This window comes from Chrysemys picta, chromosome 4 (genome assembly GCF_011386835.1).
Source record: "Chrysemys picta bellii isolate R12L10 chromosome 4, ASM1138683v2, whole genome shotgun sequence".
Lineage (NCBI taxonomy): Eukaryota > Metazoa > Chordata > Testudines > Emydidae > Chrysemys > Chrysemys picta.
Window position 1 is genome coordinate 1,919,833 of NC_088794.1, and position 11,975 is coordinate 1,931,807.

Genomic DNA, 11,975 nt, shown 5'->3' on the forward strand with positions numbered 1-11,975 from the left:
TCTGACCTTTCTCCAGACACCAGATCTCCTCCTGCCCCTCCCCCACTGGCTCATGTGTCCCCTCTGAAGGGCAGGGAGCTATTTTTGGGTCCCCCTGATGGGGGGGTAGTTAACCCTCCTGGTGCCAGGGTGCCGCCTGGCTGTGGGGTCAGTAGTACCCCCCTGCCCCTGGAAGGACGAGCTGGGACCTGCCTGAGGCTTGAAACCCCAGGGCCGGGGGCTCCCCGTGCCCAGCTCGGGGCTTGTGCACAGAGCAGCCGGTGTCCAGCTCCATGGCAAAGCGGCAGCCCCCTTGTGCGAAGCTCCCCTGGGTGCGGGGAGCACCAGCGAGGGGGACCCCTGGGCTGCTCCCCCAGGAACCCACAACTGCAGCTGCAGGCCGGGGTGGGGGGGAGACAGGCCCTGAGTGGCTGGGGCACAAAGGAGACAGTGGGATGAGGACAGCACATGAATGTGAGTGCGTGTGTGTGTGTGTGTGTGGGGGGGTCAGCCCAGGCCTGGGGGTGGGGGCTCCTGGGCCAAGGCTGAGACTGGGGGGCGGGTATCAGGTGGCATCTGAGGAGTGGAGAGCGAGGCTGGAGAAATGACAGATGATCCGACCTCAACCCCGACTGCAGCCCCTGCTAGGTCAGCCTTGGGTCCCCCCTAACCTAGCTCTGAGGGGGCCCTCACTCCCGACCCGCAGCCCCTGCTAGCCTGGCTCTGCCCCCCCCAGCTCTGCCAGTGCCCCTCACTCCCGACCCGCAGCCCCTGCTAGCCTGGCTCTGCCCCCCCCAGCTCTGCCAGTGCCCCTCACTCCCAACCCGCAGCCCCTGCTAGCCCAGCCCTGCCCCCCCCCAGCTCTGCCGGTGCCCCTCACTCCCGACCCGCAGCCCCCTGCTAGGTCAGCCTTGGGTCCCCCCTAACCCAGCTCTGAGGGGGTCCTCACTCCCAACCCGCAGCCCCCTGCTAACCTGGCTCTGCCCCCCCCCCAGCTTTGCAGGTGCCCCTCACTCCCGACCCGCAGCCCCCTGCTAGGCCAGCCCTGCCCCCCCCCCAGCTCTGCTGGTGCCCCTCACTCCCGACCCGCAGCCCCTGCTAGCCCAGCCCTGCCCCCCCCAGCTCTGCCGGTGACCCTCACTCCCGACCCGCACCCCCCTGCTAGCCCAGCCCTGCCCCCCCCAGCTCTGCAGGTGCCCCTCACTCCCGACCCGCAGCCCCCTGCTAGCCCAGCCCTACCCCCCCACCAGCTCTGCCGGTGCCCCTCACTCCTGACCCGCAGCCCCTGCTAGCCCAGCCCTGCCCCCCCCCAGCTCTCCCCCTGCTAGCCCAGCCCTGCCCCCCCCAGCTCTGCCGGTGACCCTCACTCCCGACCCGCAGCCCCCTGCTAGCCCAGCCCTACCCCCCCACCAGCTCTGCCGGTGCCCCTCACTCCTGACCCGCAGCCCCTGCTAGCCCAGCCCTGCCCCCCCCAGCTCTCCCCCTGCTAGCCCAGCCCTGCCCCCCCCAGCTCTGCCGGTGCCCCTCACTCCCGACCCGCAGCCCCTGCTAGCCCAGCCCTGCCCCCCCCAGCTCTGCCGGTGCCCCTCACTCCCGACCCGCAGCCCCTGCTAGCCCAGCCCTGCCCCCCCCAGCTCTGCCGGTGCCCCTCACTCCCGACCCGCAGCCCCTGCCAGCCCAGCCCTGTCCCCCCCACAGCTCTGCCGGTGCCCCTCACTCCGGACCCACAGCCCCTGCCAGCCCAGCCAGGGGTGGGGGTGGAGATTTCTCGGTTTCTGGTGATTATGGTGGAACTACTCAGTCATCATGGGTGGGGGCGGAGGAGATCTTGTGCCACTCAGCACGTACCGGTAGGGTGACCAGATGTCCCGATTTTTGGGGCTTTTTCTTATATAGGCGCCTATTACCCCCCACCCCCGTCCCAATTTTTCTCATTTGCTGTCTGGTCACCCCACGTACCGGTAGGGAAGGGCGGGGGGGGGGGGCCTGGGTGTTCAACCTGGGCCTCCCAAATCCCTTCCCCATCATCATGGCGAGTCGCCCCCCCAGCACAGCTCAGGGTGCAGCCTGCAGCTAGGGGTCGCTTGGGGACCTGATCCCTGGGAGCCCCTCCCCCCCCGCACCTGATCCCCCTGAGAGTCCGTCCCGCCCCCCCCCCACATTCCACCCAGGGCGCAGCTGCCGCCTTAGAAATGTCATTCCCCCCCTGCCACCGTCCCCCCAGCCCAAGTCCCTCCCCCTCCCCCTCTTCCCTCCCCCCCCGTGCTGCTCTGCCCCGTCCCCCCACCGCCCAGCCTCCCTACTGCTTCCACCTCCTCACCCCAACCCTCCAGTCCCCAATAACCCCCCAATGCCCAATAACCCCCCAACCCACCCCAGACACCCCCAGTGCCCAATAACCCCCCAGCCCACCCCAGACACCCCCAGTCCCCAGAAACCCCCCCACTGCCCAATAACCCCCCAACAGACCCCAGACACCCCCAGTCCCCAGAAACCCCCCACTGCCCAATAACCCCCCAACCCACCCCAGACACCTCCAGTGCCCAGAAACCCCCCAGTGCCCAATAACCCCCCAACCCACCCCAGACACCCCCAGTGCCCAGAAACCCCCCAGTGCCCAATAACCCCCCAACAGACCCCAGACACCCCCAGTGCCCAATAACCCCCCAGCCCACCCCAGACACCCCCAGTGCCCAGAACCCCCCCACTGCCCAGTAACCCCCCAACAGACCCCAGACACCCCCAGTGCCCAATAACCCCCCAGCCCACCCCAGACACCCCCAGTCCCCAGAAACCCCCCAGTGCCCAATAACCCCCCAACCCACCCGACACCCCCAGTGCCCAATAACCCCCCAGCCCACCCCAGACACCCCCAGTCCCCAGAAACCCCCCACTGCCCAATAACCCCCCAACAGACCCCAGACACCCCCAGTGCCCAATAACCCCCCAGCCCACCCCAGTCCCCAGAAATCCCCCACTGCCCAATAACCCCCCAGCCCACCACAGACACCCCCAGTCCCCAATAACCCTCCAGACACCCCCCAGTGCCCAATAACTCCCCAGTCCCCAATACCCCCAGCCCACCCAAGAGTCTCCAATAACCCCCGACACCCCCCAGTTCCCAATAACCCCCAGCCTACCCCAACCAGACCTCCCATCTCCAATAACCCCCAACCCACCCGACACCCCCAATCCAGTTCCCAATAACGCCCCAGCCCTTCCCAGACACCCTCCCAGTCCCCAATACCCCCAGCCCACCCAAGAGTCCCCAATAACCCCCCAGACACCCCCAAGTTCCCAATAACCCCCCAGCCTCCCAACCAGCCCCCCCCCCCCCGACAGCCCCATGCTCTCACCGGAAGCGGGAGTCTGGCGCGGGTCTCTGGTGGCACACGGCAGCTCCGGGCAGCGCTGGGTGACTGGGGTACCAAGGGGCCGTAGGGCTATAACGGGCTGGGGGGCGGGACGGGTGGGATAACCTTTTCCCTGACCCCTGGCCTTTTGCTGGGGCGGCTAAAAATACCCCAGCCCGGGAATGTGAAACGCCCAGGCACTCGTAGTAGGGCAAAACGCTGAGTCATGGGGTGGGGGGCCCAGCAGCCAGCACCCCCACCTCTTGCAGCCCCCCAGACACTCCCACTTCCCCCGCCAACACTGGTCCCCCAGACCCTGAACCCCTCAAAGCCCCCTGCAGCCCCCCAATGTCTGAGTCCTCTGTGTACCCCCCAAACCCAGACCCCCCCTTCTCCTCCTTTCCCTCCTTTGGGGAGGCCTCTGGACCTTGTCTTTGCCCCCCCAATCTACAGCTCCTGGTGCCCCTGGCTGGCCCCAGGGCTGGTCCACACCCCCCTCAGCGCTGGCTCCTGGGAAACAGATGGGTGGTTGGGGTGTCCCCCCCCAATAAAGGCAGGAGCCGCCTGGCGGGGGCCTGGGACCCTGGAAATGTGGATTCAAAGTCCAGTGATGGGGGGATGAGAAGGGGGAGGGGGAGCCGGTGGGGCTGGGAGTGAAATCCCCCCCTCCTCTCCATGTCCCCCCAACCCCCACTCAGCCCCCTCCTCTCTTCCCTCCTACTGACCTCCGTCCCCTCCCCATGGTTGGGGGTCAGAACTTGGGGTCACCCCCAGCACAAATGAGCCCCAGGGCAGGCCCCATCTGGGTCTCCATGGATACCTTCTAGACCCCAGATGGCCCCCCCAGGCTGGGATCCAAGTTACCATGGTGATGCTCTAGACCAGTGGTTCTTAATCTTTACTGCAGCCTGGTTCTCAAAAATATGTTCTCACACCTCTTATCAAAAATCGTTGAAGTACGTCAGTCCTTTCAACCTACATATATCCTAACTACAGAATGCAAGAGAGAGAACGAAATATTGATTTTAATTCTGCAGTTAAAACGTAACGCAGTAATCATTAAAAATGTATAATGTTAATAAATACATAGGTTTGATGAAACAAAGGAGTTGTGCTTACGTGCCTGTGCTTAATTTGTGTTTTCAATGATTTACCTTCTAAAAAAATCTGGCATGTCTCACACTGCCTGGGGGTACGTGCACCCCAGGTTAAGAACCACTGCTCTAGACCCCAGCTAGTCCTCCCCAGACTGGGATCCAAGTTACCATGGTGACACTCTAGACCCCCGTTAGCCCCCCGCCCGCCCCAGATCCAAGTTACCATGGTGACGCGCTAGACCCCAGCTAGCCCCCCCAGGCAGGGATCCAAGTTACCATGGTGACGCTCAAGACCTGTTAGCCCCCTGCCCCCCAAGCTGGGATCCAAGTTACCATGGTGATGCTCTAGACCCCAGCTAGCCCCCCGCCCCCCAGGCTGGGATCCAAGTTACCATGGTGACGCTCTAGACCCCAGATAGCCCCCCCCAGGCTGGGATCCAAGTTACCATGGTGACGCTCTAGACCCCAGCTCGCCCCCCGCCCGTCCCCCAGGCTGGGATCCAAGTTACCATGGTGACACTCTAGACCCCAGCTAGCCCCTCCCAGGCTGGGATCCAAGTTACCATGGTGATGCTCTAGACCCCAGCTAGCCCCCCGCCTGGGATCCAAGTTACCATGGTGACGCTCTAGACCCCAGCTAGCCCCCCCCCCCCAGCCTGGGATCCAAGTTGGTGATGCTCTAGACCCCAGCTAGCCCCCACCCCCGGCTGGGATCCAAGTTGGTGACGCTCTAGACCCCAGCTGTGCCCCCCCAGGCTGGGATCCAAGTTACCATGGTGACGCTGTAGACCCCAGCCTGGGATCCAAGTTACTCTGGTGATGCTCTAGACCCCAGCTGGCCCATGGCCAAGGTCTGGGATACCATGGCGATGCTCTAGCTCCCCCCCACCCCCCAAGGAGCTGAGTTCAGGCAAAGTCATCACCAGGAGCTTTAATGTAGCAGGAACACAGGGCGCATCACACACGTGGGGGCCTTCAGACCTCAGAGACGGGGAAGGGCCATTCGGACCCGGATCCAGACCTCAGTCGTCCAATGAGAACCAGGATCCCCCCACCCCCAAATTAATTCATGTGCAAACAGCATCTGCATGAAATACACCATGGGTGCGTGTCGGGGGTCACGACACGGAAGTAATAGTGGTTAAAGTCAAGGGGTCAAAGAGCCAGAGGAGGCCCAAGGGCCAACAACCAGGGGGCTCAAAGGTCAGAGGCTACGAGTTCAACGGTCACACGTTCAATGTAGTGAGGTTCAAAGGCAAATGACACACAGTCTTCTTCAAGTAGCCAAGGCTCAAAGGTCAATGAGCCAAAGGCTGAAGTACACAGGCAAGGGGCCAAGGGTCAAAGTTCAACACTCTGTAACCAACCCACAACAAATCAAAAGGTCAAAGTTCAGGGAGCTAACAAAGGGTCAAAGTTCATCAACAGAAGGGTCAAATTGCAACCGTCCAAGGTTCGGGTGACCAGGGGGTCGCAGACGGCCACCCTGGGGTCAGATTTCAGGGGTCATGGGGCTCAGTCGACCGCCCCAGGTTGGAGTTCAGGGGTCACAGGGCTCAGTCAGCCACCCTGGGGTCAGAGTTCAGGGATCGCGGGGCTCAGCTGGCTGCCCTGGGGTCACAGTTCAAAGGTCGTGGGGCTCAGCCTGCTGCCCAAGGTCGAAGTTCAGGGGTCGCGGGGCTCAGCTGGCCTCCTTCGGGCTCTGGGGTTCGAGGATCTGGACATGGGTGAAGGGGAAGTGCCCGCTGCGCCCATTCAGCTGCCCCTCCCACTGCCCGTTGATGTTCATCTTCGTCACCGTGATGATGTCACCCACCTGGGGGTCAGAGGGCAAAGGTCACTGAGTCAGATTTCTCTCCGGAGCAGGCCTAGTCGCCCCTACTGCCCCTGTCTCCCAACACCTGGGTCCCCAGAATCAAGGACTAATTTCCCCCCTGCCCCCAATGCTCCCAGACACCTGGGTCCTCTAGGGTGCAGGGTCAATTCTCCCGCCTTGCCTTGATCCCCCCGAATCAGGGACTAATTCTGCCCGCCCTCCAGCTGGATGCTGGGGTCCCTGGTATCCATTCCCCCAGAATGTCTGGAACCCTCAGGATCCTGAGGGCGGATTCCCTCATATACTTGGGTCCCCTGGAATCCAGGTCCCGTCACCCCCAGACTCCTGGGTCCCCCACACACTCACCTCGAAAGCCAGCGCCGTCTTGTCGTAGGCATTGGGTACCCGCCGCTGTACTGCCCTGGCCACCACGGGGCCATTGCGGGGGGTGGGCAGGGGCGCCGGGGGGCCGCCTACACTGGGGTGGGCATAGGGCCCCAGCAGGACGCCGGCCTGGGGGCGCCAGGGCTGGACATAGGGCACCGGGATCATGCCCACCCGCCCGTCGACCCGCTGGGCCGTCCACCACTGCTCCTCCGGCTTGCCCAGCACCCGGAGCGGATCCCCCTTGCGGAAAGGCAGGTCCTCCTGGTCATTGCCGCCGAAGTCGTAGAGAGCCTGCACCCACTCACAGGGCTGGGCGGGGCCGGCAGGCAGCGCCACCGGGTCCCCTCCCCCCTCGGTGGGGGGTGGCGGGGCCGGGCCGGGCACCGCGGGGCCCCGGCACACGGGCACCACTAGCGTGGTGGTGTCCAGATAATGCACCCGGTAGAAATCCAGCAGCGCTGGGAGTCCCTCGAACTCCTGATCCCCAATCTTCAGCCGGCCCGGCAGGCTGTTAATGATGTAGTGAGACACCTGGGGGGCGGGGGGGGGGGGGGGGGAGCCAGGGAGAGATGGGGGTGGAGACAGGGACAGACAGACAGGGTTACACATTGAACATTCACCAGCCCCCCCCCCTCCCCCCCCATCTTCTCCCCCCCGGACTCCTGGGTTCTTCCTGGATTTAGGGTGATTTTCTCCCCCCAAACCCATGGTTTCCCCCAATAATGCCCCTCCTGCCCCCCATTTTGTCCCTTCCTCTCCTGCCATCCCCAGATGCCTCCCCCCCCAGTGGGTGCGGGGCCAGTTCCCCCTCTCTACCTTGGCGTTCTCGCTGACCGAGAGGACGTAGTCGCCGGGGCAGGTGGAGCTGTCCCTCACCAGGAAGGTGCCGGGTCGGTGACCCTGGAGACAGGCCACGGCCTGCTGGCGGCTCAGCGACCCCATGTACCACTCGTTGGAGTCCCCGAAAGACGACATGGCTCTGGGGGGGTAGTGGGGACTCCCCCTTTAGGGGCACCCCCCAATTCCAATGCAGCCCTCTCAAATCCACAGGTGAGCCCTCATATTTAAGGGGAACCCCCGCAGTTCCCCAAATCTCCTGGGCATATAGCCCCCAAATTAACAGGGCCCCCTGAATTTCCCTGCAAGGAAACAGCCCCTCCAAATTACCAGGCACCCCCCTTCTCCCTCCCAAACCCTCTCACTTCGTTGGCAAGCAGCACCCCTCAAACTATTCTGCTGCTCCCTAGAGCCCTTCCCCCAAATGCAGCCGCCAGAGGAGCACCCCTAAATTATGCCCCACCCCAATGCGGACCCCCCACATAATGCCAACCCTGGGGCATCCCCAAATTCTGCCCTAGGAGCCCCTGTCCTCCAATGAACTGCTCCTGTGTGCCCCTAAAATCCCTCCCCAGCACCCCTTCCTCTGCACCCCCAAATTCCAGAGCACCTTCTAAATCCCTGCCCAGGCGCCTGCTGCCCCTCTGCAGTCCCCCCAAGTCCTGTGTACCCCAAATCCCTCCCCAGTGCAGCCCACCAGTGCCGAGCACCCCCAAACCCTGCCCCTCCCCCTGCGCACCCCAAATCCCTCCCCAATGCAGCCCCTCCCGCCTGTGCACCCCCAAACTCTGCCCCCTCCCCCTGCGCACCCCAAATCCCTCCCCAATGCAGCCCCTCCCGCCTGTGCACCCCCAAACCCTGCCCCCTCCCCCAGCGCACCCCGCCTCTGCCGGGGCTTGGCCCCGCTGGCACCGGCCGCTGCCCCTCCCCCCAATCCGCCTCCTCCAGCCCCAGCCCGGTCACCGCGGCAACATGGCGAGGGGAAGTGACGCGCTGGCCCCGGCGGCCGCCATGGCGGGGGCTGGCAGGAGGGGCCGGCGGCCATCTTGGGGGTGGGCAGGACGCCTGGGTTCTCTCCCGGGGAGGGGAGGGGGGGCTGGTGGGTTAAAGCAGGCGGGGCTGGAGCCCGGACGCCTGGGTTCCCTCCCTGGCTCTGGGACGGGGGGCTGGTGGGTTAGAGCAGTGGGGGCTGGAGCTCGGACGCCTGGGTTCTCTCCCTGGTTCTGGGAGGGGGGGCTGGTGGGTTAGAGCAGGGGGGGCTGGAGCCCGGACGCCTGGGTTCCCTCCCTGGCTCGGGGAGGGGAGGGGAGGGGAGGGGGGGCTGGTGGGATAGAGCAGGGGGGGCTGGGAGCCAGGACTCCTGGGTTCCCTCCCTGGCTCTGGGAGGGGAGGGGGGGCTGGTGGGATAGAGCAGGGGGGGCTGGAGCCCGGACACCTGGGTTCTCTCCCTGGCTCTGGGATGGGAGTGGGGGCTGGTGGGATAGAGCAGGGGGGGCTGGAGCTCGGACGCCTGGGTTCTCTCCCTGGCTCTGGGATGGGAGTGGGGGCTGGTGGGATAGAGCGGGGGGGCTGGAGCTCGGACGCCTGGGTTCTCTCCCTGGCTCTGGGATGGGAGTGGGGGGTCTCTCCAGTTCCTGCCAGAGCCCGGACTGGATTATGTTGTAATAATAATAGTTGATTTTTATGCCTAGATTTAGATTCAACTCTGTTGGAATGAACGATGCCAATAAACCCCCTAATGGATTAGAAACACCTAAATCACCCATAAGCACTTTACTAATCAAATCCATCATCGAACGGGACTGCGATTGCCATTCGAAATCCAACAAGGAACTCTGCTAAGAACTCAACTCAGTAACTACACAGTGACTAAAAGAAAAGGTAAATTAGGAATACAATAAAAATAAATATATCTACCAAAACACTTATAAAAAGTTGAGTAGGAATAAAACAGCACATATAAAAAAATACACTATCCCCAACCTTGGTAGACTTAGATTTATCATTTGGATGGATAATACTAATGTTCATTTTTAAGCATTTTTTCAGTGTTTATTAATTTAAATTTTCAGTTGCAGGAAATGATGGGGGGTACAGCCAATTCTTTAATGACCCTAGCTTCTGAGATTCAAAAAGGAAATTGGCAATGACACAATAAATCCTCAGTACTAATAAATAATGAATTGGCTACAGACTGAACAGACTAATATACTCCAATATCAATCGGTAATATCAAAATAAAACAAATTCAAATACACCAACTGTTATAAACGCAAAGTGAATGAAATAATAAACCCCAAACTACTATGAATAAAATAAATACACAATAACGCAGTGATAATAGTCACACTAGGAATAAAGCAGTGAGACACACGCTGCAGCTTTAATAAACAAGGGAATCTTGAGCAGGAGCAGAGAGGTGATTTTTCCCTTGGTCTGTAGTCCTGGTGCGGCTGCTGCTGGAATCCTGTGTCCAGTTCTGGTGCCACAATTCAAGGAGGATGTTGCTCAGTTGGGGAGGGCTCAGAGAAGAGCCACAAGAATAATTAAAGGATCAGACCACCTCCTTACAGGTAGTGTCAAGGAGCTCCAGCTATTTAGCTTAACAAAGAGAAGGTGAAGGGGTGACTTGATCCCAGTCTATAAGTACTTACATGGGGAACAGAGATTTAATAACAGGCTCTTCAATCCAGGAGAGAAAGGCCTATCACCATCGAGTGGCTGGCAGCTGAAGTTAGACAAATTCAGACTGGAATGAATTTGTAACAGTGAGGGGACTTAACCACTGGAACAACTCCCCAAGGGTCGTGGTGGATTCTCCAGCCCTGGCAATTTTTTAAATCAAGATGGGGTGTTTTTCTAAAAGATCTGCTCTTAATGGAGGTCAGCAGTAGGGTTCAGAGTTAACAAGAGATGAGCTACTGTTTCAGGACAGTTCTGCCCTGGAATGCAGTGGGCACTCATCCCCATCACCTCCTATAATTTTCTCCCACAAACGGGCTGCCTTAGCCTGGAGCTGGACAGTGTCATCAGTAAGGTTCGGAGTTAACAGCAGTGTGAGGTTTCATTTCAGCTGCCTTATCTAGACTGGGAACGCTGTCCCTTGCTTCTCAGCTGAGCACTGCAGGCGTAGACACCCCAAAACAGGGATAGTGGGGTTGTGAAGCTGGTGGGCAGGGACCCCCAATTGAGGGTGTGACGTTGCCACCCATAAGGCTTTATAGAAATATGCTTATGGGTGTATATATAGAACATAACTAGAATGTGTTTTATGCTACATATGCCATGTAACATATCTCTGTAAAGGTTATGATCTACTGAATCTATTCATCCTATTTGTATGCATGTATCATTTTTGTATTCGAAGTTATAAATATTGGCTGCATACTTGTTTGATTCGGAGTAGGGTTTAGTGAAGCAGTTGGTCAGCTCCCTGAGAAAAGACTATTCTCAGTAAGTGCCCAATCAAGAAACCCTTAAGCCAACAATGAACTTGGAGACACCAATCCACATCTGGATTTTCCCAGGAATGTGGCTTGGCTGGTAAGGAACTGAGTCATGCATGGACATGTGACTTGCCCAGGTGACTCCAGAACTCCATTTGGTAGCTGGATTTTGCATAGGAGTGAGGAGGGGGTCTCCACCCACAAGAGAAAGTCTGTTTAAGCCCAGAGAAGACCCTTCCATTTTGTCTTCAGCTGGCTAAAGAGAGAGCCTCTCCACCCCCAAAGATACCTGAAAGAAACTGGAACAAAGGACAATAACTACAGGGGGTGTGAGTGATTGCTGGACCCAGGCTAAAAGGAGACTAGTCTGTAAAAGGAGCATTCTGGAACTAGTGAGATTATCTGTATTCAGTTTGATTAGACATAGATTTGCACATTTTATTTTATTTTGCTTGGTGAGTTACTTTGTTCTGTCTATTACTACTTGGAACCACTTAAATCCTACTTTCTGTATTCAATAAAATCACTTTTTACTTGTTAATTAACACAGAGTAGGTGTTTATACCTTGGGGGGCAAACAGCTGTGCATATCTCTCTATCAGTGTTATAGAGGGCGAACAATTTCTGAGTTTACCCTGTATAAGCTTTATACCAGGTAAAATGGATTTATTTGGGTTTAGACCCCATTGGGAGTTGGGCATCTGAGTGTTAGAGACAGGAACACTTCTGTAAGCTGCTTTCAGTCAAGCCTACAGCTGTTAGGGGACGTGGTTCAGACCTGGGTCTGGGTTTGCAGCAGGCTAGCGGGTCTGGCTCAAACCAGGCAGGGCACTGAAGTCCTAAGCTGATGGGGCAGGAAAGCAGGGGCAGAAGTAGTCTTGGCACATCGGGTGGCAGCTCCCAAGGGGGGTTCTGTGATCCAACCCGTCACAGAGGGGCTCCAGGGCTAGTTGAGGGGGAGCAGTTACTGGACCAAGCATAGCTGTGATGGCTAATGTCTCCCTGATTTGGCCTGAATTCAGTAGACAGTCCGGAAAGTCTGATGGCCAGAACGTTTTCA

General features: G+C 59.5%; 1 protein-coding gene across 1 annotated transcript; it reads right to left on the reverse strand.

Moving 5' to 3' along the window:
• Nucleotides 1–5,345: 5,345 nt before the first annotated feature.
• On the reverse strand, nucleotides 5,346–7,751 carry LOC101939540 (crk-like protein). Its single transcript, XM_005314625.4, has 3 exons — nucleotides 7,449–7,751; nucleotides 6,612–7,163; nucleotides 5,346–6,245 (listed from the first exon to the last, which is right to left on the reverse strand). Exons 1-3 carry the CDS (start codon nucleotides 7,605–7,607, stop codon nucleotides 6,111–6,113), a joined length of 846 nt encoding a protein of 281 aa, XP_005314682.2. The 5' UTR covers nucleotides 7,608–7,751; the 3' UTR covers nucleotides 5,346–6,110.
• Nucleotides 7,752–11,975: the final 4,224 nt, after the last annotated feature.

Coding starts and splice junctions, on each gene's coding strand:
- LOC101939540 (XM_005314625.4), bottom strand. CDS start 7,607: ATGTCGTCTTTCGGGGACTCCAACGAGTGGTACATGGGGTCGCTGAGC. Junction 7,164..7,448: donor CGGTCAGCGAGAACGCCAAG/GTAGAGAGGGGG, acceptor CCCGCCCCCCAG/GTGTCTCACTACATCATTAA. Junction 6,246..6,611: donor AGACGGCGCTGGCTTTCGAG/GTGAGTGTGTGG, acceptor TCTGACCCCCAG/GTGGGTGACATCATCACGGT.